This window comes from Haliotis cracherodii, unplaced genomic scaffold (assembly GCF_022045235.1).
Source record: "Haliotis cracherodii isolate W230 unplaced genomic scaffold, xgHalCrac1.p SCAF_6, whole genome shotgun sequence".
NCBI classification, from domain to species: domain Eukaryota; kingdom Metazoa; phylum Mollusca; class Gastropoda; order Lepetellida; family Haliotidae; genus Haliotis; species Haliotis cracherodii.
The window spans coordinates 62,091,184-62,118,926 of NW_027266319.1; the positions used below are offsets into that span (position 1 = coordinate 62,091,184).

A 27,743-nucleotide genomic window follows, 5' to 3' on the forward strand; every position below is an offset into this window, starting at 1 on the left:
AATATCTTTTCACTTCCTGTCAGTGAAATTGCAACCCTTGTAACTTTTTAGTATTGACTTAAGTTTCAGAGGCTACGGAAATGGAGAGCTTGTACTATTCTGTTAAAGAATTTGCTTGGAAATATGACAACTGAGATTGAGAACATTTGATCAAGCAATATTCTTCCATTGATCTCAGGATAGAAAATGTCAGGCTGAGAATGGAGATGAGCAGGAATTTTCCCAAGGATGCTCAAGGCAGTAAAACTGTTTTCTTTCACTCTCCATAAAATATTCATGTTCCTGTAAATGACCAATCAAACAGGGCATCACCATCATATATTCTCATCTAATTCATGGCCGATCAGCAAGCTCCTTTTATTGTTTTTTAATCTTATCTTTTTGCTTTGGCTTCGATGTCAAAATCATGATACAAATGACAGAATTGTGTTAGCTCACCTTAAACTCCATCAGATTTATAAAAGTTTTCATTCTTGTACTGATTGTTAAGTTGTGTTTGTTATATGTTGGACCCAATTGACAACTTTATTATATTGTTGTAAGTTTGTCAGTTAGGTCATTTATTGCTGCAAACGCAATAAATCTGAAGTAGCAAGTGTAACTGTTAATAATGCATGAGTATGTTGTATAGTTTCTCCTCAAAGGGATTTGGAGAAGTCCCCATGAGGCTTGGTGAGCAGCTGACTGCTAGGAGGGGGTGCGATTGAGCCCTGTCTGATTGCATGTCACTGAACTCCAGTTGCAAGAAGCAGTGTTCATGCTGTCAACCCCTGGTTTGCCTGGTCAAGGCTGGTTTGTTTCACAGCTGCTGTGGAACAGCTGAAATATTGCTGACTTGCGACACTAAACAACATTCACTCACTGCCAGACAGTGTTGTTTTCTGAAATATACTTGTAGCCCTGTTTTGAGTCCCAATGTTTTTGTTTATTTCAGTATTCTGAAAACTTTGCTGGCAGATCTCATAGAAAAGTCGGTAGAGGGTAAAAATCACCCCAAGCTGTTACTGAGAAGGTAGGTCTGCCCAAAGAGCAGTTCAGTCTTGCAGCCATCCTGATATGAATGAATCACAAAAGAATAGGTCCCCTGTCTCCCAGGCCCGTGAAGATAGGGTAGAATCGGTCTTCAGAAACCCATGCTTGCCGTAATAGGTGACTATGTTTGTTGTAAAAGGCGACTAATGGGATCGGGTGGTCAGGCTAGCTGACTTGGTTGATGCATGTCCTGGATCCCAATTGCGTGGATCGATGCTCATAATATTAATCACTGGATTGTCTGGTCCAGACTTGATTACTTACAGATCGCAGTCATATAGCTGTAATATAGCTGAGTGCGGCGTTAAACAACCAAACAACCAACCAACTACCCAACCACCCAACCAACCAACCAACCCTGTCTCCCGTGAATGTTGTCCGAGTTGATGACCGAGGATCTGGTGGGTGCGACATGTGACCTGGCTGATTGGTTGCCATCGACCCCGATACCTCATTGCTCATGCTGTCAACCACTGATTTGTTTGACAAAGTCTTGATCATTTCCAGACTCTGCTGATGTAGTTAGAATATGTCTGACTGTACTTAGAGTACAGGTCACTCACTTGTATACTCATCTCTGTTGTTTGAACCGTTACGCAATAGTGATGTGTGCTTCAGTCCCAACACGGGGGGCGTGGTCAGGTAGCCTAGTGGTCAAAGCGTTCGCTCATCACGCTGAAGACCCGGGTTTGATTCCCGACATGGGTACAATGTGTGAAGCCCATTTCTTGTGTCCCCCGCTGTGATATTGCTGGAATATTGCTTAAAGCAGTGAAACCATACTCATTCACTCCCAACACAAGGTTCAATGTCATACAAAAAGGCATTCCTCATCTGTGTAAAATTTGCATTAGAAGGTCAAATATGGTAAATGTGGGTTTCTGTTCCAACACGGGCTTCGTTCCCTGGCCATGTCATACCTAAAGACGTTTAAAAGATGGTACTTCTTGTTTCCCTGCCAGTCATTTGGCATTAAGGAGATAAAACAAGGATTGATTGACTCAGAGTCAGTATACTGTGTCATGAGTGGGGTATCAATTTTAATCTATGGCATGGTGTCTCAGTGGGCTGGCACTATAAAACTGGCTAATACAATACATGCTCACACGCACACACATGTTGCTCTACAACTGCAATAATCCTCAATGTGACATTAAACCCTGTTTCACCTCATTCCACCCAACATGTGTACAATGAAGCTTTGAGCTCCTGGCTGTTGCTGATAGCGATCCGACTCACTCACTCACTCATCCCACCCAACATGTGTACAATGAAGCCCTGTATTTGGGTTCCTGGCTGTTGCTGATAGCGTCCGACTCACTCCCTCACTCATCCCACCCAACATGTGTAGAATGAAGCTTTGAGCTCCTGGCTGTTGCTGATAGCGATCCGACTCACTCACTCACTCATCCCACCCAACATGTGTACAATGAAGCCCTGTATTTGGGCTCCTGGCTGTTGTTGATAGCGTCAGACTCACTCACTCACTCATTCCACCCAACATGTGTACAATGAAGCTTTGGGCTCCTGGCTGTTGCTGATAGCGTCCGACTCATTCACTCACTCATCCCACCCAACATGTGTACAATGAAGCCCTGTATTTGGGCTCCTGGCTGTTGCTGATAGCGTTCGACTCATTCACTCACTCATTCCACCCAACATGTGTACAATGAAGCTTTGAGCTCCTGGCTGTTGCTGATAGCGATCCGACTCACTCACTCACTCATCCCACCCAACATGTGTACAATGAAGCCCTGTATTTGGGTTCCTGGCTGTTGCTGATAGCGTCCGACTCACTCCCTCACTCATCCCACCCAAAATGTGTAGAATGAAGCTTTGAGCTCCTGGCTGTTGCTGATAGCGATCCGACTCACTCACTCACTCATCCCACCCAACATGTGTACAATGAAGCCCTGTATTTGGGCTCCTGGCTGTTGTTGATAGCGTCAGACTCACTCACTCACTCATTCCACCCAACATGTGTACAATGAAGCTTTGGGCTCCTGGCTGTTGCTGATAGCGTCCGACTCATTCACTCACTCATCCCACCCAACATGTGTACAATGAAGCCCTGTATTTGGGCTCCTGGCTGTTGCTGATAGCGTTCGACTCATTCACTCACTCATTCCACCCAACATGTGTACAATGAAGCTTTGGACTCCTGGCTGTTGCTGATAGCTTCCGACTCACTCACTTTCATATCTTAGCCAGTCATTAAAATGGTAGGTCCACTATATACGAAGTTCATTAAAAATCTGTTCTGTTTTCAGGAATGAATCAGTCGCTGAGAAGATGCTGACCAACTGGTTCTCATTCCTGTTGTACAAATTCCTGAAGGTGAGCAAAGAAATATCTGTTTTGTCAGTCATAAAGACCAGTGTTGTTTGATATGTGGACTGCAAGACAGCATCAAACCGATAATATGTCAAAACACTCATTACCATTTTCACCAATGTTTTATCCCCCCGTGAAGATCTGGGGTAGACCAGGTGTTCAGCAACCCATGCTTGCCATAAGAGGCGACTAACAGGATCGGGTGGTCAGGCTCATGATGTCAATCACTGGATTGTCTGGTCTAGACTCGATTATTCACAGACAGCTGTCATATAGCTGGAATTTTACTAACTGTGGCATTAAACAACACAGAAACCAGACCAAGAAACCAGTGTCATGTCAGTAGGGGATGGGGGATGATGTATCAGGCCGTGACCCCCCTTCTCTCTATGAATGTATGTTAAACAAGGCCTCTATTTCTCCCCAGGAGTGTGCGGGGGAGCCTCTCTTCATGTTGTACCAGGCCATCAAGCAGCAGGTGTCCAAGGGTCCAGTTGACTCGGTAACCAGCGAAGCCAGGTACTCTCTGTCTGAGGATAAACTCATCAGGCAGCAGATTAACTACAAGATCATGGTAAGTACTTGGGAAGTCCTGAGATACTACTTATATTGTGGCACAATCTCCATGCATGTCACTAGAGCAGACGACATCAAGAGCTTACTGGTCAGGCTGTGCCAAGATGCTCATGTCGTCGACCACTGGCTTGTTTTGTCCTGAGTCAGTTATATACAGGTTGCGATGATATGGCTGGAATAGTGCTGACTGTGCCATAAAGCAACATTCACTCCTCCTGTTTCAATACCACAGTGGAAGTGTTTCTACTTGCTCACAATAACTTGCCCTGCAAGTGTTTCTGGTAAGATTTGGTTGTTCAAGCCATTCCAGCAATAACACTATGTAGGATGCAGAGTAAGCTGAATGGACCCGAGTGGCATCTCTGAGTTATCTCCCCTTGTTGTAGACGCTGAATGTTCTGGATATGGACAGCTATGCTGAGCAGAAACAGACGCACACAGTCAAAGTCCTCGACTGCGACACAATCTCACAGATTAAGGAGAAGATACTTGATGCTATGTATAAAAATGCTCCCTTCAGCAGTCGACCGGCCAAAGAAGATTTAGATTTGGGTAAGCTGGACTGCTGATTGTTTGCAAACACTTCCATGGAAGTCATGTGACACATCATGTGATCAGAGTCATCAAGAACATTCCACGTAGGTCGTAGGTCGTTCTACCTGAATAATACTGTGTTGGGAATATTTTAATCAAAAAGAATCTAAAGACCCCCAAAATGAGTCTTTGTTATAAGGAATTCCTAGTGCATACCAGCCGGTGGCCAATCCATGGGGTATTGTGATGGTTCCACACAGCACCCCAAACACCAAACTCTCATCAGCATGCCCCTTCCAACCCATTAAGCCCCATCAGCATCCACCCAGTCCTGGCCCCCCAAACCCTCATCAGCATGCCCCTCCCAACCCATTAAGCCCCATCAGCATCCACCCAGTCCTGGCCCCCCAAACCCTCATCAGCATGCCCCTCCCAACCCATTAAGCCCCATCAGCATCCACCCAGTCCTGGCCCCCCAAACCCTCATCAGCATGCCCCTCCCAACCCATTAAGCCCAATCAGCATCCACCCAGTCCTGGCCCCCCAAACCCTCATCAGCATGCCCCTCCCAACCCATTAAGCCCCATCAGCATCCATCCACTCCTGGCCCCCCAAACACCCTCAGCAGCATCTCGACCCCGAAGATCCGGGGTAGAATAGGTCTTCAGCAACCCATGCTTGCCGTAAAAGGAGACTAAGCTTGTTGTAAGAGGCGACTAACGGGATCAGGTTATCAGATTCGCTGACTTGGTTGAAGCACGTCATTGATGCCCATGATGTCAATCACTGGATTGTTTTGTTCAGACTTGATTATCTACAGACCGCCGTCATATAGCTGGAATATTGCTGAGTGCGGCGTTAAAAACAAACTCACTCACCGATCAGCTCCCCCCCCCCAGTCGTGGGACTGTCTTGTCCTCCTGCCATAAGGTAAACTTTCTGGAGAATCCATTGCTGTGAAATAGTTATTTCCGTATCTTAGCCTAGGGAGGAACGTCGCTACTTAGTGGTACTGATGACCCTGATGATGTGATGCGGTCACTTGCCTCTCGATGCATCAGTGTTTGTGAATTGCAGTCCAATGATTGTTACCTCACATGATCAGAATTCACACTCAAATAATAGGCTCAATCACTTATTCATGCAGACATGAAATTGATTAAAAATAGTGGTTCTGCTTTCTCCATTGTAACTTTTTGGTCATAAATTGTTAAAATGTATCTGCTTTCTCAAATGATGGATTGGGATTTTTTTTACCAACATGATTGCTCTGTCCAATATTCATCATCCCAAAAGTTTATTAAATTAATTGTGAAAGTTTGCCTTTGATACAAGGGAGGTAACTCTTGATATTTTTTCCGAACAAGCCTTGATTTGAGTGAATTCTGTCTCATGTAATTCAAATTTGTCAGTTGAGGCAAAATCAATTTCTGAAATTTAAATCACTTTTTTCTAAACAGAATGTATATCTGTAGAAAAACTCTGAAGATTCCAATCCGTTTCACTGTATGTGATCAAACAATGTGACTGACACGTTTGAAGTGGTGCACATTTCAATCATGTTCACATCATCCATGACCTGCTTCTGGCTCACTGCCAAGTAACGCACATTTCAAGCAAATAGAGAAAAATCACTTGTTTCCAGATCACTTCCTGATAAATAACAATGCTGAGTCCGAGATTTCTGTCTATAATTCAGTTAAAAGTTGGAAAACAATTCTCTTCGAAAGTTGAAGTTAATATTAGAGATCGGTTCTGTTGTCACTTCGCTCTATTTAAGTTTGTTCTGTGGATTGATGTTTTTATTTCATGTGTGTGTTAATATTGCGTAACTTTATCTGGGGGTGTGATATTGACAATCTGCAGTGTGTGAAATAGACCAGCATGCTGGGTGGCCAGGGACATTGAGGTGGTGAATGACGACTGCTGCATATCCCATAATATTCCATATACTGATTGTTCATCTTCTATTAGTTTTATGTATTAACCACCGCTAGTTCATTGACTTCACATAAAACATCTCTTCTCAAGAAATATTCTTACATTCAGAAAAAGTTGTAAAATCTTCTTTTCTTTAAAACTTATCCTGATTCCGTCTACTGACAGAATCGTCACCATGACATATTACCCGTCTACTGACAGAATCGTCACCATGACATATTACCCGTCTAGTGACAGAATCGTCACCATGACGTATTACCCGTATACTGACAGAATCGTCACCATGACATATTACCCATCTAGTGACAGAATCGTCACCATGACGTATTACCCGTCTACTGACAGAATCGTCACCATGACATATTACCCGTCTAGTGACAGAATCGTCACCATGACGTATTACCCGTATACTGACAGAATCGTCACCATGACATATTACCCGTCTACTGACAGAATCGTCACCATGACATATTACCCGTCTACTGACAGAATCAGCACCATGACATATTACCCGCCTACTGACAGAAACGTCACCATGACGTATTACCCGTCTACTGACAGAATCGGCACCATGACATATTACCCGTCTACTGACAGAAACGGCACCATGACGTATTACCTGTCTACTGACAGAATCGTCACCATGGTGTATTACTCGTCTACTGACAGAATCGTCACCAAGACGTATTACCCGTCTACTGACAGAATCGTCACCATGACGTATTACCCGTCTACTGACAGAATCAGCACCATGACATATTACCCGCCTACTGACAGAAACGTCACCATGACGTATTACCCGTCTACTGACAGAAACGGCACCATGACGTATTACCTGTCTACTGACAGAATCGTCACCATGGTGTATTACTCGTCTACTGACAGAATCGTCACCATGACATATTACCCGTCTAGTGACAGAATCGTCACCATGACGTATTACCCGTCTACTGACAGAATCGTCACCATGATGTATTACCCGTCTACTGACAGAAACCTCACCATGGCATATTACCCGTCTTCTGACAGAATCGTCATCATGACGTATTACCCGTCTACTGACAGAATCGGTACCATGACGTATTACCCGTCTACTGACAGAATCGTCATGATGACGTATTACCCGTCTACTGACAGAATTGTCACCATGGTGTATTACCTGTCTACTGACAGAATCGTCACCATGACGTATTACCCGTCTACTGACAGAATCGGACCATGACATTTTACCCGTCTACTGACAGAAACGTCACCATGACATATTACCCGTCTACCGAAAGAATCGTCACCATGACATATTACCCGTCTACTGACAGAATCGGCACCATGACGTATTACCCGTCTACTGACAGAATCGTCACCATGGTGTATTACCTGTCTACTGACAGAATCGTCACCATGACGTATTACCCGTCTACTGTCAGAATCGTCACCATGACGTATTACCATCTTGTCTCATCCATAAGGAACCAGTGTCTGCTTTATCGTCTCCAGAATCTTGCATAAGGAGACTTCACATGACATAATCTACGGATCCAGTTGAAAATAAACAGAAAATATCTGAAATTGGCCTTTTAACAGTGATCCATCTCAACTGCCTAATTCAATAGGGTATGTTTCAGTTATTTACTGTAAGAAAAGTTTTCAAATTGTTGAAGATGTATGGTTGTAGATGAATATTTATGTTGAAGTTAATGAACTAGTAGCATCCAAGTAGACAAATTCAGAAAATTTAAAAAAACTATCAAAAAATCATAAGATAGATGTTGAACTAACTGTCTAAGACTTGAATTCAACTGGAATGGGTTTTTGGGTCTCTGATATGAAGGGGAGAAACGGTTCAACAGCATGTTACAGTGTGACGATGCTGGGGTATGGGAGGTATGTTGTTGCATGGCGTTAGTAGCTCTCCTTCGTTGCCTTTGTTGATCTGTAGCTGCTTCTCCTACAGCAAGCGCATGCAAACACGTCCTGAATGTCTGACATTGATGTCTAAATAACCTTGACCTTCTCATTTTGGCCGACTCAGTGTTATATACTGATCCTCTGTACCGACTTCAACAAGCATCCCTAAAGGAAACTTGTATTCCTAGAGTACAGTGGCAAATTTAACTTTCTAAATTGGAGTATACACAGTTCTATTTCTGTTTAAATTTCAAGATTTCGGCAAAGAAGGTTTTATTTTATTTTGTCGGACACAAACGAAAACTATTTTGGTAAAGAAGCCCAACAAATTTGATCCACAAATTGATATTGATTTCAAAGAATTCACTTTGCATGTGATTGACATTGTATTTTAGTTCTTCCAATTCTTTCTTCTTTAGTTTTTATTAGCTAGTTAGTGATACTAATCAGCATTTGAACCCTTCTAACATGTTTGTTTTGTTACTTGGTTCTGATTCAGTGCATAACTTTCCTCTTTTAAGGAGAATATATCAACGAGATATTTACAAATTAGCCAAATCAACATTCAAAGCTAAACTTATTGCATCGTGAGTTATTATAGACAGAACTTGGCTTCCATGTATACAATGTAATGATGCATTTTGACTGCTTAAATATAGAGAGAATCATCCTTGACCTAGATTGCATGTTTCATTTGGGTTGTGGACAGACTTTGGTCATTTGAATCCATTTTGAAAGGAAATAATACCTTTTTAACTTTATTTACTATTTTCCCTCCTAGACAATTACTGTTATCTAACAAGGTTTTTAATGACTCCTGTTTACATGAGATATCTCCCTGACCTTTGGCCGACCATGATGATGATGGAGTTTATTGCTCCTGTTTCCTGTGTCAGCATTGTGGATGATGTTGTAGTATATTATGGGATCAGTCAGGTAGCACAGTGGTTGGTCCAGGACACCAATGTCCTGGGTTTGAATCCCAATGAGTGAAGCCTGTTCCAAGTGTCACCTGTCCTAACATTACTAGAATACTTCTTAATGCAGTCAGGTAGCTTGGCCCATGACGCTGTAAAGTCCTGGGTTTGAATCCCAATGAATGAAGCATGGGTGGCCCAGTCGTCTAAGGTGCTGCGATTCGCTGTGCACAGTTGCATCCCTTTGGCACGCCAGAAACCTATGATTGTGGGTTCGAATCCCGGTTCACCCTGATTATGTTTCTAGGTTTGTCAGCACCATACCCGTTCTCGTGGGTTTCACCGAAATGGTAAACGTCTGAGACCTGCATCACTTCAGGCTTTCCTCCCACATTAAGCTGACACGCCGTGATATGACTGGAATGCTGTTAAAAGCGGCGTTAAACCCAACTCACTCACACATCACTGAAACACATGGTGATTGTTTTAAACTGGTTTTGAATCCTAAGACTTTAGTTTAATACCAGATTTGCTGATTAAACCCATGCTTGCATCTTTCAGCTGGTACAAAACAGTTCTCACGCTTTGGACATTCAAACTCTAAAGATGAATGACAATGAAGTCCCAATGTCAGTTATTGAAGCAAATTGAGTTTTAAGTAGTGGTGAGACGATACCCCTATGCATTGGTGGTTTGCAATTTTTCACTCCTTGATACAAGTTTTGGTCTCAGTGGCACACTATGTAAAAAATATTGATAAATGTTTGCTTTAATAACTCTTACACCAAACACTAAATAGTAGTGAAAATGTAAAATATCCTCAGTGTGCCAGGTATTGGCCATCCTGATGGCTTACGCACCACAGATAAGAGCGCATGAAAGAATTGTGCTACATATCAGATCGTGAACAAGGTATGTGATACGTTTTGGATCGTGAACAAGGTATCGTGATACATATCGGATCGTGAACAAGGTATGTGATACGTATCGGATCGTGAACAAGGTATCGTGATACATATCGGATCGTGAACAAGGTATATGATACGTATTGGATCGTGAACAAGGTATCGTGATACATATCGGATCGTGAACAAGGTATGTGATACATATCGGATCGTGAACAAGGTATCGTGATACATATCGGATCGTGAACAAGGTATATGATACGTAATGGATCGTGAACAAGGTATCGTGATACATATCGGATCGTGAACAAGGTATATGATACGTATTGGATCGTGAACAAGGAATCGTGATACGTATCGGATCCCACAGTTGGTGTATCGTCCCAGCCCTAGTTTTAAGGCTCTGAGATCCTGTTGTCCAGATAGGACTTACCACATAGGTATAACCATCATCTGAGACTAAGTTCTCACTGGCGATGACTGTTCAAGATTTATTGCATCAAAGATTTGGTTTTAGTGGCTGTCCTACAAGGAGATATCTCATGTACTTACCTCCCCTGCCTATATGACTGACATTACAACAATAACTGACATCTGTCTGATTCCCATTGCCTCAACATGGTACAACAATATCCAGTTAAGGGGAGATAACACTCAGCAAGATTTGAATGCTGGATGTACATTTGACTCACTGGCCAAAGGAACAATTTAAATATTTCTTAGAATTCGTATAAAAGACGAGTGTTTGGTATTGCAGGATATAATATTGATCATTAACTGGGCCATTTATTTCATTTTTCTAAACATCTTGAAAAAATCAGAATGTTACTCATGCTGATGAAGCAACCAAAATTATATCCAAAGAAATTTAAGCATTGCTCCAAAATCGTTTCCACAGCAAAAAAATGTATATTTCATAATGCTGAAGCTTCCTAATTGTTAATCTCTGCACACAAACAAGTCGTACCATGTTGATCCAATTACATGCATGTACATCGCCATCGTCGATCATCATCATATGGTTGTCTCCCTTGGCATGCTAGAGGGCGCTCCACACTGCAGAGCGGGGTTAACGGGGCTGTGTCATTTCCTTATTGACAGTTTTATTTGGTCATCCACCAGAATGGCTCTGCCATGAAAAATCGCGACAGCTGATTCTTCACGACGAGGACACCTCGTCTAAAACAGAGAGTGACTGCAAGAGGTTGAATACTCTCAACCATTATCAGGTAGGTAGCATGAGGATTTCAAAGAGGTGCCAATCCCCTCCCATGACCACCCCAATTTTCTGTTTGTATAATTCATGAAATAGCCAAAAGTTTGCCGAATTACATTTTATTCTAGGGATAGTAAATGTTCATAAATGTACCTAATAAAAGTCTATATGTTTAATATTTATATCTGTTGAAAATCTTCTTGGAAGACAATTCAGGTCTGGAAGGTGTCAGAAAACGTTTGTAGCCCTGATCTTGGATCCCTTCAAACAATAGTTAAACCAGCACACCACCCGCATCATTGCTTGACAAAAGTAGGTTGTCATGACAACAGTGTACATCGTTTCTCATCTGATATTTCACAGGTTCCCGATGGAGCGTATGTTGCCATTGTACCCAAACAAGATTCTGTCTACAACTCCTCTATCATATCAGATAAATCAAACAAGTTTGGTGAGTACCTTCATCTATAGCCCATAATTCCAACTTAAGTTGTTATACAGGTGAACTGCTGTGTATTCCAGCTGTATTCAAATGTTGAATGTTATCTTAGAAGGCAGAAACACTCACCTTCATCCTTGCCGAAGGTGGTCCGGATACAGGACCCCAGTCAACTCGTGCTTGTCAGCTGAACTGTGTATAGGTTGGTTCTGATGTGTGAAGGGGTTTATTGTGTGTCTTTGTACAAGAAGACCTGTTGTCTTGCTTGTATTAGTCAGCGATGAACTTGCCTCCACAGTCCCTGAACCCTATCATTGTAATTTCGACTATGGCGACACGTTTTTATTCTTGTGCTTCACAGCTTTGGTCCAGCTTTGCCACACTAAGTTGGTCCAAGTAAAAATATAATAAAAAATGTCAATTTTTTATTTATAAGAAAATCATTCTGCTGTGGATTTATACATGGAATTTATTTGTAACATTTTTTATTGTATAAAAGAGAGTCTGTATAACTAGTAGGAGAAAAATTATACATTTTGATTTTATTTATTCTTATACCGGCTGCTTTTCAGTAGGGGTGGCAGGCCCACGAAACGAACAATTGAAAAATGTGTGGCCTTACTCTAATGCTATACGGGGGCACAGGTGGCCTGGTTGTCTAAGGTGCCGCAATTCGCTGTGCAGCCACTCTGATGACAGCTGTGATATTGCTAACTGAGGCATGAGACAAAGTGTGTTTAATCTTTTTGTATTTGTAATCACTGAACAGACTTCGTTGTTTCCAACTCTCCTGTTGCGGCAGTGAATAATATTCCTTATTGCAACTAATTTGAAGCCTGGGTGCTTGTTTCAGACCAAATGCCATTCAATCGGAGCCCTCCGATGAGCCGCACTGTGATATCCCCCCAGTCTGTGACTGTTGACTTTGACAACAATGGAGTCAAGTTCTACCATCTGGTAAGTGTAACCTCACCCAGTCAACCTGTCTGACTCAGTGTCATAAATACTCTTCATAGATTCCCTAACTGAACCCAGTCAACCTGTCTGACTCAGTGTCATAAATACTCTTCATAGATTCCCTAACTCAACCCAACACGTATTATGGGAGATGTGTCCACACCACCCTGAAAGTTACAGACATATCCCCGTGGTATGGGTTTTTGGACGCTTAAGAAACATTCACAGTTTTCTCCCTAATCACATGAACAACTGTAAAACATCTCATTCCCTTTTAAAAGACAACTTTCTCTTAAAACAAGCCATCCTATGAGTATTTACAATATCTGAGTGATGCTTCACACACAAGTCCCCCGTTAAAACATAAGTAGTCGCGATAAACATGGCCACCCGAAAACAATTATGTCTGAAAACCTATAATCCGACAATACTCTATGAGGTCAAGGACATTTCCAAGGTTATAGCCTTTTTCCAAACAGATCAACAGAACTATGACCATTTCAACCTTTGGGTCAGATACATGGTTTTGTGGATAGATGTTCATGATATCAATCACTGGATTGTCTGGTCCAGACTCAATTATGTACAAACTGCCCTCATATAGCTGGAATATTGCTGAGTGCAGCGTAAAACAACCAACCAACCAACCAACCAATCAACATGGTTGTGAGTTATCTCCCTCTGTGTAAGGTCATGTCAATGCCAAGATGATTTGTAAAGTATCTTTGCCATTTTTATCACAAGTCCTTTTCCTGCTGTTGTTTTAAGGTCTTACACAGGGACTGGATCTATACTATGTATGACAAGTGATGACAATGACCTCGTGACCTCGTGACCTCATGACCTCCAGTCACAAGCACTGCAGATATCATGTCATATTGTCCTTGTTACATGGAACTTCATCTGGAGATGTTGTATTTGGGCTGCATGGCTCTTGAGACTGTCCTTGTGATTGATATTCCCCTGGGGAGCTGGGTAGGATGTGTCTCCAGTTGTGTCTGATATGTGTCTGTCTGTGTGTCTGCAGGTGCGTCACCATGACACTGATGCCCAGAAGGAGGGTGACCGTGGGAGTAAGATGGTGACAGAGATCTACCTGCCCAGATTGCTCGTAACAAAGGTAAGAACACTCTTCCAACATAACTTATGAATAAGCATGACATTAGCAATATGTAAATTACTGTTGATCTTACTGTTTGTAGATGTTTGTTGTAAATGACCTCCGCTTGGTACTTTGGAGATCTGGGGAGGTCTGGCTGTCTTGGTGTAGAACTGTACCCAGAGTACATGGGTCACTAGGTCTTCTGGAGCCAGGGACATTTGTACCAGGCACTGTGACATGTCTTCAATGAAACCCCATCTTTGTTCCACAGGGCACACTCCAGCAGTTTGTGGATGACTTGTTTGAGCGTATATTCAGCACAGCACACCGTGGTTCCGCACTGCCGCTGGCCATCAAGTATATGTTTGACTTCCTGGACGACCAGGCTCTGCTCCACAACATACAGGAGCACGAGACAGTCCACACATGGAAATCCAACAGGTACAGGGAACTACTAACTACTAGCTTTGGATAGTACTGACTAGCCTTGCATAGTACTGACTAGCCTTGCATAGTACTGACTCCCATTGACAGTTTGTACACTACTAGCCTTGCATAGTACTGACTAGCCTTGCATAGTACTGACTGGCATGCAAAGTACTGACTCCCCTTGACAGTTCGTACAATACTAGCCTTGCATAGTACTGACTAGCCTTACAAAGTACTGTCTCCCCTTGACAGTTCGTACAATACTAGCCTTGCATAGTACTGACTAGCCTTACAAAGTACTGTCTCCCCTTGACAGTTTGTACAATACTAGCCTTGCATAGTACTGACTAGCCTTACATAGTACTGTCTCCCCTTGACATTTCGTACAATACTAGCCTTGCATAGTACTGACTAGCCTTACAAAGTACTGTCTCCCCTTGGCAGTTTGTACAATACTAGCCTTGCATAGTACTGACTAGCCTTACAAAGTACTGTCTCCCCTTGGCAGTTCGTACAATACTAGCCTTGTATAGCACTGACTAGCCTTACAAAGTACTGACTCCCCTTGACAGTTCGTACAATACTAGCCTTGCATAGTACTGACTAGCCTTACAAAGTACTGTCTCCCCTTGGCAGTTTGTACAATACTAGCCTTGCATAGTACTGACTAGCCTTACAAAGTACTGTCTCCCCTTGACAGTTTGTACAATACTAGCCTTGCATAGTACTGACTAGCCTTACAAAGTACTGTCTCCCCTTGACATTTCGTACAATACTAGCCTTGCATAGTACTGACTAGCCTTACAAAGTACTGTCTCCCCTTGACAGTTCGTACACTACTAGCCTTGTATAGTAATGACTAGCCTTGCAAAGCACTGTCTCCCCTTGACAGTTTGTACAATACTAGCCTTGCATAGTACTGACTAGCCTTACAAAGTACTGTCTCCCCTTGGCAGTTCGTACAATACTAGCCTTGTATAGTACTGACTAGCCTTACAAAGTACTGACTCCCCTTGACAGTTCGTACAATACTAGCCTTACAAAGTACTGTCTCCCCTTGGCAGTTTGTACAATACTAGCCTTGCATAGTACTGACTAGCCTTACAAAGTACTGTCTCCCCTTGGCAGTTTGTACAATACTAGCCTTGCATAGTACTGACTAGCCTTACAAAGTACTGTCTCCCCTTGACAGTTCGTACAATACTAGCCTTGCATAGTACTGACTAGCCTTACAAAGTACTGTCTCCCCTTGACAGTTCGTACACTACTAGCCTTGTATAGTAATGACTAGCCTTGCAAAGCACTGACTCCCCTTGACAGTTTGTACACTACTAGCCTTGTATAGTACTGACTAGCCTTGCATAGTACTGACTAGCCTTACAAAGTACTGACTCCCATTGACAGTTTGTACATTACTAGTCTTGCATAGTACTGACTAGCCTTGCATAGTCCTGACTCCCATTGACAGTTCATACACTACTAGCCTTGCATAGTACTGACTAGCCTTGCACAGTACTGACTAGCCTTGCATAGTACTGACTTCCCTTGACAGTTCATAAACCAATGGCAATGCATAGTACTGAATAGCCAGTGACCTTGTACAGTACAGCTAGACTTTTATGAGTTTTACAAGCCAGATACAATATATGTACAATATATGTTTATTACTTTTCAGTCTACCTCTTCGTTTCTGGGTAAATGTGATCAAGAACCCCAACTTTGTGTTCGACATCTACAAGTCCCCGATCGTGGACTCTTGCTTGACGGTGGTCGGGCAGACGTTCATGGACTCTTGCTCCGTCAGTGAACACAGACTGGGCAAAGATTCTCCTTCTAGTAAACTACTCTATGCCAAAGATATCCCCAAATACAAGAAATGGGTGGAGAGGTAACGTATGAACTTTCAGCAAGCTCCTTACTGTGTGATTCCCAGTCGCGTCATACTAAAAGACGTTTAAGGACGGTAATTGTTGTTATCCTGTCTGGCACTTGGCATTAAGGGGTTAAAACAAGGACTGGTCGGCTTGGAGTCTGAGTGGGATATTCATGTCAAACTGCGGCATGGTATCTCATTGGGCCGGCACTATAAATCGGCATCAGTCCGGACTAATACAAGCAGCTACCCCCACCCCCCACACACACATGCATGCATGTCGCTATATAAGTGCAATAATCTTGGACGCGACATTAGACCCATTTCACCTCACCTCACCTCACCTCACCTCACCTCACCTCACCTCACCTCACCTCACCTCACCTCACCTCACCTCACCTCACCTCACCTCACCAACTTGAGTTTGTAGTCAAGTGGTCAGTGTGTCAGCTTGTTGAGCACAGGGTTGGGTTTGATCCAGACAAACAAATTATTATGTCTGTTCCTGTTGAGACACAATCCTGGGCTGACAGATCTGATCAGATATACTTCCGCCATGCATTTGCTCTCTGTATCCATGTTCAGGGCTGATGGGATTATATTGTGCATTATATATATGTATTATATGGTGTGTGTTTTCTCTCCCCAGATACTACCAAGACATCAAAATGATGCCTGCCATTAGTGATCAAGACATGACAGCCATGTTGACTGAGGAATCAAGGGTAATTATATACAACTGCATTGACGTTCATTTCATCCAAGGATGAATACAGTAGAGGCTTATGAATTGTGCTGAATTCGTAGAGGCTGATGAATTGTACTGAATTCAGTAGAGGCTGATGACTTGTACTGAATTCAGTAGAAGGTGATGACTTGTACTGAATTCAGTAGAGGCTGGTGAATTGTACCGAGTTCAGTAGAGGCTGATGAATTATACCGAGTTCAGTAGAGGCTGATGAATTGTACCGAGTTCAGTAGAGGCTGATGAACTGTACCGAGTTCAGTAGAGGCTGATGAATTGTACTGAATTCAGTAGAGGCTGATGACTTGTACTGAATTCAGTAGAGGCTGATGACTTGTACTAAATCAGTAGAGGCTGATGACTTGTACTTAGAGGCTGATGAATTGTACTGAATTCAGTAGAGGCTGATGAGTTGTACTGAATTCAGTAGAGGCTGATGAATTGTACTGAATTCAGTAGAGGCTGATGAATTGTACTGAATTAAGTAGAGGCTGATGAACTGTAACCAATTCAGTAGAGGCTGATGAATTGTACTGAATTCAGTAAAGGCTAATGAATTGGGTAGAGGGTGCCAGGTCCGCAGAGTAGACAGGTAGACCTGGTCCATCTTGCCTATACTTGATCTTGAAGAATTTAATATGAACTGTTAATTTTCAGTTACACCAAGGAGAATTCAACACAAACGCTGCTCTCATGGAGCTGTATAAATACATACAGAAATACTACGAAGAGGTGAGAAACAGTTTTCATTGACGTCTTTGTGTGATATGACTCAAATATTGTCTCCATCACTCTCACCCACTCATCAACTCACTCACTACCCACTCCTCACTCACTCACTCACTCACTCACTCACTCACTCCTGCCTCACTCACTCCAACACACACACACATGCACTCACTCATGCACTCACTCACTCACTCACTCACTGTGCTGTTTCTTGTTGTAGATCATGTGTGCCCTGGAGGAGGCCTCACTCACTCCACACGCCCTCACTCACTCTATCACACCCACTCACTCACTCCCCCACCCACTCACCTCACTCACTCACTCACTCACTGTTTCTTGTTGTAGATCATGTGTGCTCTGGAGGAGGCCTCACTCACTCCACACGCCCTGACTCACTCTATCACACCCACTCACTAACTCACTCCCCCACCCACACACCCACCCACACACCCACTCACTTCACTCACTCACTCACTCACTCACTGTTTCTTGTTGTAGATCATGTGTGCTCTGGAGGAGGCCTCACTCACTCACTCCACATGCTGTCACTCCATCACACCCACCCACCCACTCACTCACTCACTCACTCCACATGCCCTCACTCCATCACACCCACTCACTCACTCACTCCATCACACCCACTCACTCACTCACTCACTCACTCACTCACTCACTCCACATGCTGTCACTCCATCACACCCACCCACCCACTCACTCACTCACTCACTCCACATGCCCTCACTCCATCACACCCACTCACTCACTCACTCACTCACCCACGCCCTCACTCACTCACTCACTCACCCACACCCTCACTCACTCACTCACTCACCCACGCCCTCACTCACTCACTCACCCATGCCCTCACTCACTCACTCACACACTCACTCACTCACTCACCCACGCCCTCACTCGCTCACTCACTCACTCACTCACCCACGCCCTCACTCACTCACTCACTCACTCACCCACTCACTCACTCACCCACGCCCTCACTCACTCACTCACTCACTCACCCACTCACTCACTCACCCATGCCCTCACTCATTCACTCACTCACTCACTCACCCACTCACTCACTCACTCACTCACTCACTCACTCACCCACTCACTCACTCACCCACTCACTCACTCACTCACCCACTCACTCACTCACCCATGCCCTCACTCATTCACTCACTCACTCACTCACCCACTCACTCACTCACTCACTCACTCACTCACTCACCCACTCACTCACTCACTCACTCACTCACTCACCCACTCACTCACTCACCCACGCCCTCACTCACTCACCCACGCCCTCACTCACCCACACTCACTCACTCACTCACTCACTCACCCACTCACTCACTCACCCATGCCCTCACTCACTCACTCACTCACTCACTCACTCACTCACTCACTTCAAATGCCCTCACTCCATCACACTTACTAACTCACTCACTCACTCACTCACTCACCCAAGCCCTCACTCCATCACACCACTCACTCACTCACTCACCCACGCCCTCACTCACTCACTCACTGTTTCTTGTTGTAGATCATGTGTGCTCTGGAGGAGGCCTCACTCACTCACTCACACACTCACTCACTCACTCACCCACTCACTCACTCTCCTGTGCTGTTTCTTGTTGTAGATCATGTGTGCTCTGGAGGAGGATGAGTTTGCCAGGAGAAGTAAACTCGGCATTAAACTGGAGCAGGTTCAAACAGTGATGGAAGGAGACGCAGTCTGCTAGCTCCTACAGTGCCACAAGGTCCCAGGACCAATCTCTTCCTCTCCCTTCACGTGCGTGAGCCACTCAACTCGGTGCTCTAGCTGCTCGGGGAGATCATGTTGGAGTTATCTCCCTTTCTTGGTGCTGCGGATGTCTATGCACATTTAGTTTAATGTTGCCTTTCTGACTGAATTGTCTTCGGAAATAATTAATGGAGCAGTATTTCCTTCTGATTATTTCATCAGCTGGCCACCATGGATTGACGCTTGCTTCTGTTTGGATGGAAGCCAGTCAGGTGTTTTTTATTAGAACTCCCAGCTGAGACACTGGTGCTTTTTTTTTAACTAGAACTCCAGGCGCTTGTGCACAACAAACAGTTGATATATTCCCAGTGACACATCAAGTGTAGACAAGAATTTGTGTGACTTTAAAAGACAATCAATGCTGGAAACACACATTGTGGACCACAAACTGAGTGTCTGTTTGTGTTCAGTGTTAAAATAATGACCTCTATCACGGTCTTAGATCAGGATATATATGGGCTAGTCATGTGACCAAATTGGTCGGGTATATCGACAATAAGCGATATACGACAATGAAATATCCTGATTTGTTTGACCTACACTGATGATTGTGTAGAAACGACGGCTAATTGTGCTATAAATCACCCAATAATGTCGGCTTCATGCATTGTATATTACCATAACCTTTTAACAGCGCAAACAAATAATAACCCTTTCAGTCTACAAAAACATACTTTAAAAAAATGGCTATTGCTCATGAGATTTCTAGACTCCTGCTCAAAACTATAGAATCTTATAGCTGCTTATTTTCATGGAAGTATTTTGACAATATGTTTGCACCTATCCTAGTAGATATGCCACAAATCAAGTGCCAAGTAATTGGGGGATGTCATTCTTGTGGGGTGCTTGCAGATCAAACAATCAGCCCTGCAGGTGAGACTGGACATGTTGTGTTTGATAACGTTTGACAGTCTGTCCCTTCCGATGTCAGACTGGAGCTTTATTCATGTTGTTATATATACAAGTGCATTCATAATACTCCGACTTCTACCATCTTCTTGTCACTTTCTTGTACCTTTCTTCTTACAATGTTTTAACAATATGGAATCTCAGAGTTTGTCCTGTGGAATAAGGTACCATATTTTTAAGATCACTGTTTTGCATGAAAATACTTCAAATACTAGAACACTTTGTATGTCGGTCATGGGAATTTTAACATCTAGAGAGGACTTTGATTAATTTTGATATTCTCAAAACAACAAAAAGCTTTCCCATAGCGATGGTTGTCATGGTAACCATGGAACTTCCATAAACAGCTCATTGTCTTTCATGCTTTGGTTTTCGCAAAGCCGTTTCCCATGATGCACGAGAAATAGTGCCTTTTTTGGCCAACAGATGGAGTTGCTATCTACGGAAAAAACAGATAAGGTGTTGGCCGTCACATGCTTGACGTCTTTACGTTTATGACTTTTCCTCACGTAGACAAACACAAACTTGAAAGTTTCAGTAGTTAGGCAGTACATTCATGTTTCATGCTGGAAGAATGATTGGTGAATTTGAAGATTTTCTTGTCATGTTCAGGTGAGAAAACTTAGTTTAATTGTTCCTTTGACTGCAGGAGAGTTTGGGAGCCATGTTTTGTAACTGTTTACATGCAGTGTCTTATGATGCACTATGCATTGAAAAACATTTACCAGTTACTGTCCTGTTGGATTCATTGTCAGTAATTAGGGCTGTATTTGAATTAGCATGAGGTTGACCAGCAATTTCTACACACTCACACAACCATATCACACGGTACTGTCACTGTCATATCTACCATACTACAGTTTCTGTCACAGTCATATCTACCGTACTACCATTTCTGTCACAGTCATATCTACCGTACTACCATTTCTGTCACAGTCATATCTACCGCACTACAGTTTCTGTCACAGTCATATCTACCGTACTACAGCTTTTAGAACATAAGGGTTCAAAATTTGGAAAACTAAATTGAACTTTTCTTCTGATGTGGCTGAGGTAGAGCACTAAAGACAATTTATCATCCAAAACTTGCTCCAACAGGGGATATCGCTTGGGTGAGATCAAGCGATATATATACATTGTAGATATCGCTGCGATGAAATTGCATCACAATGCTTTGCAGACCATTGTGATGTCATTGGTTACCATGACATCACAATCAAATGACATCACTAATGGCTCTGCTACTGAAGCTGTTAGCAGTACTTTTTACACTTAAGAAACTAGTTATTATTGTCTACAAACTTCAAAAGTTGGAAGAATGATGTTGGATGATAAATAGAATCTCACCCGAGTGTCTTTTGATATAAAAAATATTAACACTTAATATAATTGATATCAAAAGACACTCGGGTGAGATTGTCGGTCTTACCCAAGTACAGCTGGCATAATGGACTAAACAGTGACTGGTCCACCTCACCTGTTTGGCCCTGTGAGCCTGAGGACCTGGACCTTGACCTGATGCCCTGTGTCTGGACCTGTATCATCACGAGTCACAACACAGTGTTATCAACAGGGCAGTAACTGATAAAGTCAAAAATCTTACAAGGGCAAATCTTTTTGTAGCATTTGTAGTTAATCATCCGATTCCATGGTGCATTGCTATTTATTATAAGATCGTAGAAGAGCGTTGTTTTATTGCAAGTTCTTTGTTGAGACCAAGTTGTGCCCGAAAACTATCGGAGAATTGAGTTTGAGCTTACACAGATTGGCCTACACTCTTCTACCCTGCTGCCTAAGGCCACAGTAGGCCAAACTAAAAGATTCCATCAAAATTTGTTAAATTTGAAATTGAATCTCATTTGAGAATTCCGTTGAATTTTAGGAATGAGTGTGCCATTATATTTGGTGGATCTGAATATGTTACTGTATTTCTATGGCATCTATCCAACCAACTGCTGAAAGCTATGCTGTTAAAGCTCTCTGATATTGAAGACTGTCTACTTTTGGGACTGGACACAGTCTTTTCTCTCTTTTTTTAATATTCAAGAAATAGCAGATCTTAGTTTGGTGAGTGACACTGATTCATTGTTTCCTGGCATGTTAGTGTTTTAGAAACAGGGGTTTTTTGAAGGGGGAGACGTGGGATGAAATATTTATCAATCAAGATATTTACTTTTATTCAAAACTTGATTAGATCATGCCCTGGAAACAGTGAATCAGTTCTGTTCACTGACATTTAGCTGGTATCAGAGAGCTGCTTCAACTTCATCTGTAAATACTTCATTGTCATAGCAACATGTTTCCAGCACTGTGTTCAATGATCATCATGTCCTCGCCATCATCTTCACCATCATTGGTGACATCTTCACCATCATCGGTGACATCTTCACCATCATCGGTGATATCTCCATCATCGGATAATAACTGGGTTGTCACAGAACAATAGTGCCAAATTTGTAGTGTCGACTTCTATGACAGGGTGGGACAATTCGTAACAAGGCCAGGACAATTTGTTTGAAGTCTGTTTATTAATCAACTTTTCAGAGTATGCCAGTCGTGTCTTCGTATCTTGGATGCTGAAGACTGAGATGGCTACATTGTTTCACAGGAGCCCTAAAATGTCCGCCTCCATAAAACTTACTGGTCAGTGTCATCGCTGAGAATGTCTGCATTTCACCAGTAATCTTCTGAGGATAATCTTCCATTAATGTGACTGACCACTCCCACTGTTTCCAGACTGTCAAGAAGCAATATAGAACAATGTAATGGCTTTGGCCTACAAACATTATGATGTCAAATGAGAGGGGGGAGGGATTTAAAGGTATTATAGAAACCTTGAGGATCTATGGGAGATTTTTCCATCGATAATCACTCATGATTCCGTTACCATGACATCGTAGCTAATTTTCTCATTTCTCCTGCGACTGTGTACAAGTATTAAATCAAGTGATAAAATCGCTCGTTGTCATGGTAGCACCATTGTTGATCATATCAGAGTTTATTTTTGTACATTACCGTTGTCGGCTCCGCCTCCACACCCTGGTGGCGCCCCCTAGAGGCGACACGAGCCATGAAAGGTGTGATACTTGCTGTACTTGTGTATATACATTCGTTAGCTATGCAAATACTGTAAGTAGGGTTTTATGTCAACACATTCGTGTATATAGCCGCTTCCTGTCCAGGAGACAGGGGATATGTGTAGAATTGTTTGTGTTTCTGTGTATATATCATGATATATGACAATTGTGTAGGCATCTGTGAGAATATAGACCGATATTTGTAGTGACTACGAGTCCTATGGAGTATTGTGTAGGCATCTGTGAGAATATAGACCCATATTTGTAGTGACTACGAGTTCTATGGAGTACTAGTGTTCAAGTAACCTCTCTACTGCAACCTTGCCCCAAGAGTATCACAAGCACCCAAATCTCCAAGGAAAATTAGAAGTTGACCAACTCCAGTGTGTGTGGACCAATCAGATTGCTTTTAGGTGACCTTCTTATTCGCATATCTATATGTCCATGGATTTTCATTGGATAAGCTTTAAATGTCAGAATATGTTTGGCAGGTTGACCTGGGAGTTTGGTGACCTTGAAGGGGCAAGCTAATAATCATTGCTGAGTTTATGTTGTAAATCTAGAGACAAGAGAGACTGCCATATACACACAAATATCCATGAATGTTGTTTGAGTGTTTCCTGACTGTCCCACATAGCATGTTGTCATGTTTATTTCCTTGGTTTCCTAGGAGATCATCACTCTGGTTCTAGTGACAGTATGATGTGTACAGAGTGAGACTTGAAGTCCAGCATGAATAATCTATAAATATCTGTTTAAACATCAATTGCAAATATACAGGAATGTGGAATCTAGCTTGATGTATAGAATATGACTAAATGTTCATCATAGGAAGCTTGTCAGATGATGTCCTCTGTATCTTGTATCCACCAATATTTCCTCATCAACAGATTCTTCCCTTATTTGTAGTGTACAGTTGACAGCCATCAGCATTCACGCAGATCAAGTGCTTGGAATATCACACAGTGCAAACTGAAACAATACAATGTTTATTTGTAGAGAAAGAAAAAAACATGTAAAAAGATGTCTTTTTTTTATACTGACACAGCAATAAAAAGCACAATGCCTTTCTCATGTGGTAGATTATAGTTTTATTTGTATATTAAACTTGTGGCCAAAACTATTGAACCTAGTCCGAACATTGTACAATAGAAGTTCTAAATAAATGGCTTTTATAATATACTTTTAAGAACCATGTACTTTCACCCATGTTAGATCATTTATTTAACATATATGTATAAAGTATTCTTAAACTGAGGTTTACATTTTATAGAGAATTTAGATAAAAAGTTATATATTTTAATTTTGCTTATACAATTAGATGTTTTTGATATTTTTGTTTATGCTTGAATAAATTATAAATACAAATGTAGATTGATAGGTAATTTAGAAGGTGAGAAAAGCAACCATTTCAATTGCAATGACCACCTAGTCTACAGCCTGATTAGCAGAGGGGTATTTTAAAGCTTTAAAGGGAGTATATCACGTGTGTTCATTAATTCAGCTAATCCATTTCATCAAAGTGTCTTTTTCAGTGTAAATAACACATTTCTAACAAAAAATATCCTTTTGCTACTCTAGATTGACATTGACTAGACATCTTAAACAAGTGAAATATATATCGAGAATAGACCTGTTTATTATTTCAATAAATGAATGTAATTAGAATGAGTGATAGTCCTTATTGCTAGGTTCATAGACTTGCTGAGAGTTGTTTATATATATTCTGTGAGTGTGTGAGTGAGTGAATGGGGTTTTATATCCAGGCCAGCAATATTACAGCTGTAAGAGAATGGCAGAGAATAAATATTCAGAGATGAGCAAATTTGTCTGTAAACGCCCAGGACATCCTTTCCAGACCCATTCTGAAAACGACAAGTGTGGTCATGTTTCTAGGCAGTTGGGTCTAATGTTGGACAGCTCTTAGCAAGTCTGCCATCAGGTTTCTTTAAATGTTTGGCTTAATTTGTGTGGTTTTGATCAGTTGTGGATGCTGTTTAGAGATTTGATTTTGTAAATTTTGTATGTTCGAGAGCGAGAGGGAAATGTGTTTTTCATAAACATCTTTTGTATGTGTTTGTATACATCCTTGTATGGCTGCCATAGTGTGAAGTCCGCAGTCTGCACAGTATTCCTAATAAACTGGATGGCCTTCACATTGATGTACTGTGACCTTCAGGGTCAACCATTTTCAATAAATACAACAGTAATTATATAAGTGTGTCTTTGTTTTTTGTCAGAGGCAACTGTTGGCTGACCTTGACCTTTCATGACCTTGTATCAGTTTGTCAGTCAACTGATGGGCGACCTTGAAATTACATAATGTATCAGTTGTTTGTCATTGATCGGTGAGTAAGGATACCATATGTGGATTTAGGAGTACTCCAGCTTCTAGATGCCCTCGGGGGCACGGGAGGCCCAGTTGTCTAGGGCGCTGCAATTCGCTGTGCAGGGTTGCGTCCCTTGGGCATGCCAGAAACCTATGATTGTGGGTTCGAATGCAGGTTAGCCCCGATTATGCTTCTAGGTTTGTCAGCCCCATACCCTGCTCGTGGGTTTCATCACTTCGGGCTTTCCTCCCACATTAAGCTGACACGCCATGATATAACTGGAATAGTGTTAAAAGTGGCGTTAAACCCAACTCACTCACTCACTCTAGATGCCCTCAAAACAATTGATGGGCGACCTTGGCTTGACATGACCTTGTAGCAGTTGTATTTAACAAACATGATAAATCATAATCATAATTGATATCATCTTCTTCACTATTTCGCCTTTTATACCCATTGAAGAGTTTTGGTGGATTTTGCAGACTCATTCTCTGGAGTTGACTCATAGACAGTTTCATCACTGTTGGCTCTGATTTTCCATTCAACACAATAATTTCCAAGTACTTGAGTCTCTCTCTGTAAACCATTAATATTGATGGAAAATATATTATAGCATCTGCTAACAACTGAGTAACATAGGGTTCCTCAGCAAGAGAAACACTACAATTTTTTAAAGAAGTGTTTTCATAGGCTAAGTTTTAGTCTACATATGTTCCTTGGAAACTTCTTTAGTTGTATTCGAACGTTATTATCTGCACAATAATCTAACATAGATAAATATACATGCGCGTATGCGCACAAGCCTCGTATTTTAAGGGCTCCCTCGATAATGTTTTTCAACTCGTAACTGCAAACAGATGAGTGTTGCAGTCAGAACGGCCTCATGATCATGTCGGAAGGGCCTCAAATAAGTCAAAATGGCCACAAACCTAGAGTCAAAACGGCCACACAAAAAGACAAAACGGCCACATGAAAAAAAGTCAAAATGTCCATTATAATAAATGAACATTCAATCTCCTAAAGCCAAGAGATGCAATAGCGAAGGCCAAACTAACTATTTCTGAGAGGCGGACAGCTACATATATAAACAGCAGCCAAACACCAAAATGAAATCCTATCAATATACGAAAATAGAAATCCTATCGCTACAAAAAAAATATAATATTCTATGAATACTAAAACTCGCAAAAGATATGCCTACCCTAAAGAGGGACAGGTCAGCCGAAATAGCTAAGACAGAAGGCGGCATCCGAAACATCTCAAGCAGCAACAGCTACTTTGCAACCAACACTGTTACAATGACAGTGAGTGAGAGAGTGAGTGAGTGTGAATTGCGGCACCTTAGACGACTGGACCACCCGTGGCCCCACGATGCCTGTGAAGTGGGTTAAGTGCATGAAAACAGTTATACTACTCAAAATTTGATAAGGATCACTAGGTGATATGTGTGTAAGTTACCACAAACATAACAAAAGACATGACTCTGACTCAGAAACGTGTTTAATCATGTTATGAATGAAAATTCATGAACGGCATGAACTTGTATCAATATGGAATGTTTGAAATCTGCAAACACCAAAAGGCATTTCATTAAAAAATGTTAACAGCAAACAAGAGAAAGAATTACACAGTTATGAGGGATAGTCCATCATTACACTTAGTCGATGAAGTGTCAATATCGAGTATGACCTCCCCTTGCATCAATGACGGCCTGACAACGTCGAGATATGCTGTCAATAAGCACCCGGATGTTCCCAATGGGAAGGTTGTTCCACTCTTCCACGAGGGCATGTCCGAGCTCTGCCAAAGTCGTGGGCTGTGCTCTACGGCGTGAAAGGGCAACCTGCAGCATGTTCCAGACATGCTCAATCGGGTTCAAGTCCGGCGAGCGCGCTGGCCAATCCATGCGGACAATTGTCTCCGGCTCAAGGTACTGCTCAACCACCCTGGCGCGATGAGGACGGGCGTTATCATCCATCAGGATGAACT

The 27,743-nt window shown here is 42.2% G+C and overlaps 1 protein-coding gene across 6 annotated transcripts in view; it reads left to right on the forward strand.

Moving 5' to 3' along the window:
- LOC139445378 (plexin-A2-like) overlaps positions 1-25,630 on the forward strand; it is a 219,325-nt gene extending 193,695 nt beyond the window's left edge. For 5 of the 6 annotated variants that reach the window (XM_071226514.1, XM_071226516.1, XM_071226518.1 and 2 more), the window contains exons 24-36: positions 935-1,012; positions 3,303-3,369; positions 3,794-3,940; positions 4,329-4,494; positions 11,246-11,373; positions 11,724-11,811; positions 12,653-12,756; positions 13,784-13,876; positions 14,130-14,299; positions 15,963-16,175; positions 16,810-16,885; positions 17,563-17,637; positions 19,275-25,630. In XM_071226514.1, coding sequence (XP_071082615.1) covers positions 935-1,012; positions 3,303-3,369; positions 3,794-3,940; positions 4,329-4,494; positions 11,246-11,373; positions 11,724-11,811; positions 12,653-12,756; positions 13,784-13,876; positions 14,130-14,299; positions 15,963-16,175; positions 16,810-16,885; positions 17,563-17,637; positions 19,275-19,376 — 1,507 coding nt within the window. In that variant the 3' untranslated portion in view covers positions 19,377-25,630. The remainder of the gene's footprint in view (positions 1-934; positions 1,013-3,302; positions 3,370-3,793; positions 3,941-4,328; positions 4,495-11,245; positions 11,374-11,723; positions 11,812-12,652; positions 12,757-13,783; positions 13,877-14,129; positions 14,300-15,962; positions 16,176-16,809; positions 16,886-17,562; positions 17,638-19,274) is intronic. The other variant, XM_071226519.1, reaches the window with a different exon arrangement.
- The last annotated feature ends 2,113 nt before the right edge of the window (positions 25,631-27,743 follow it).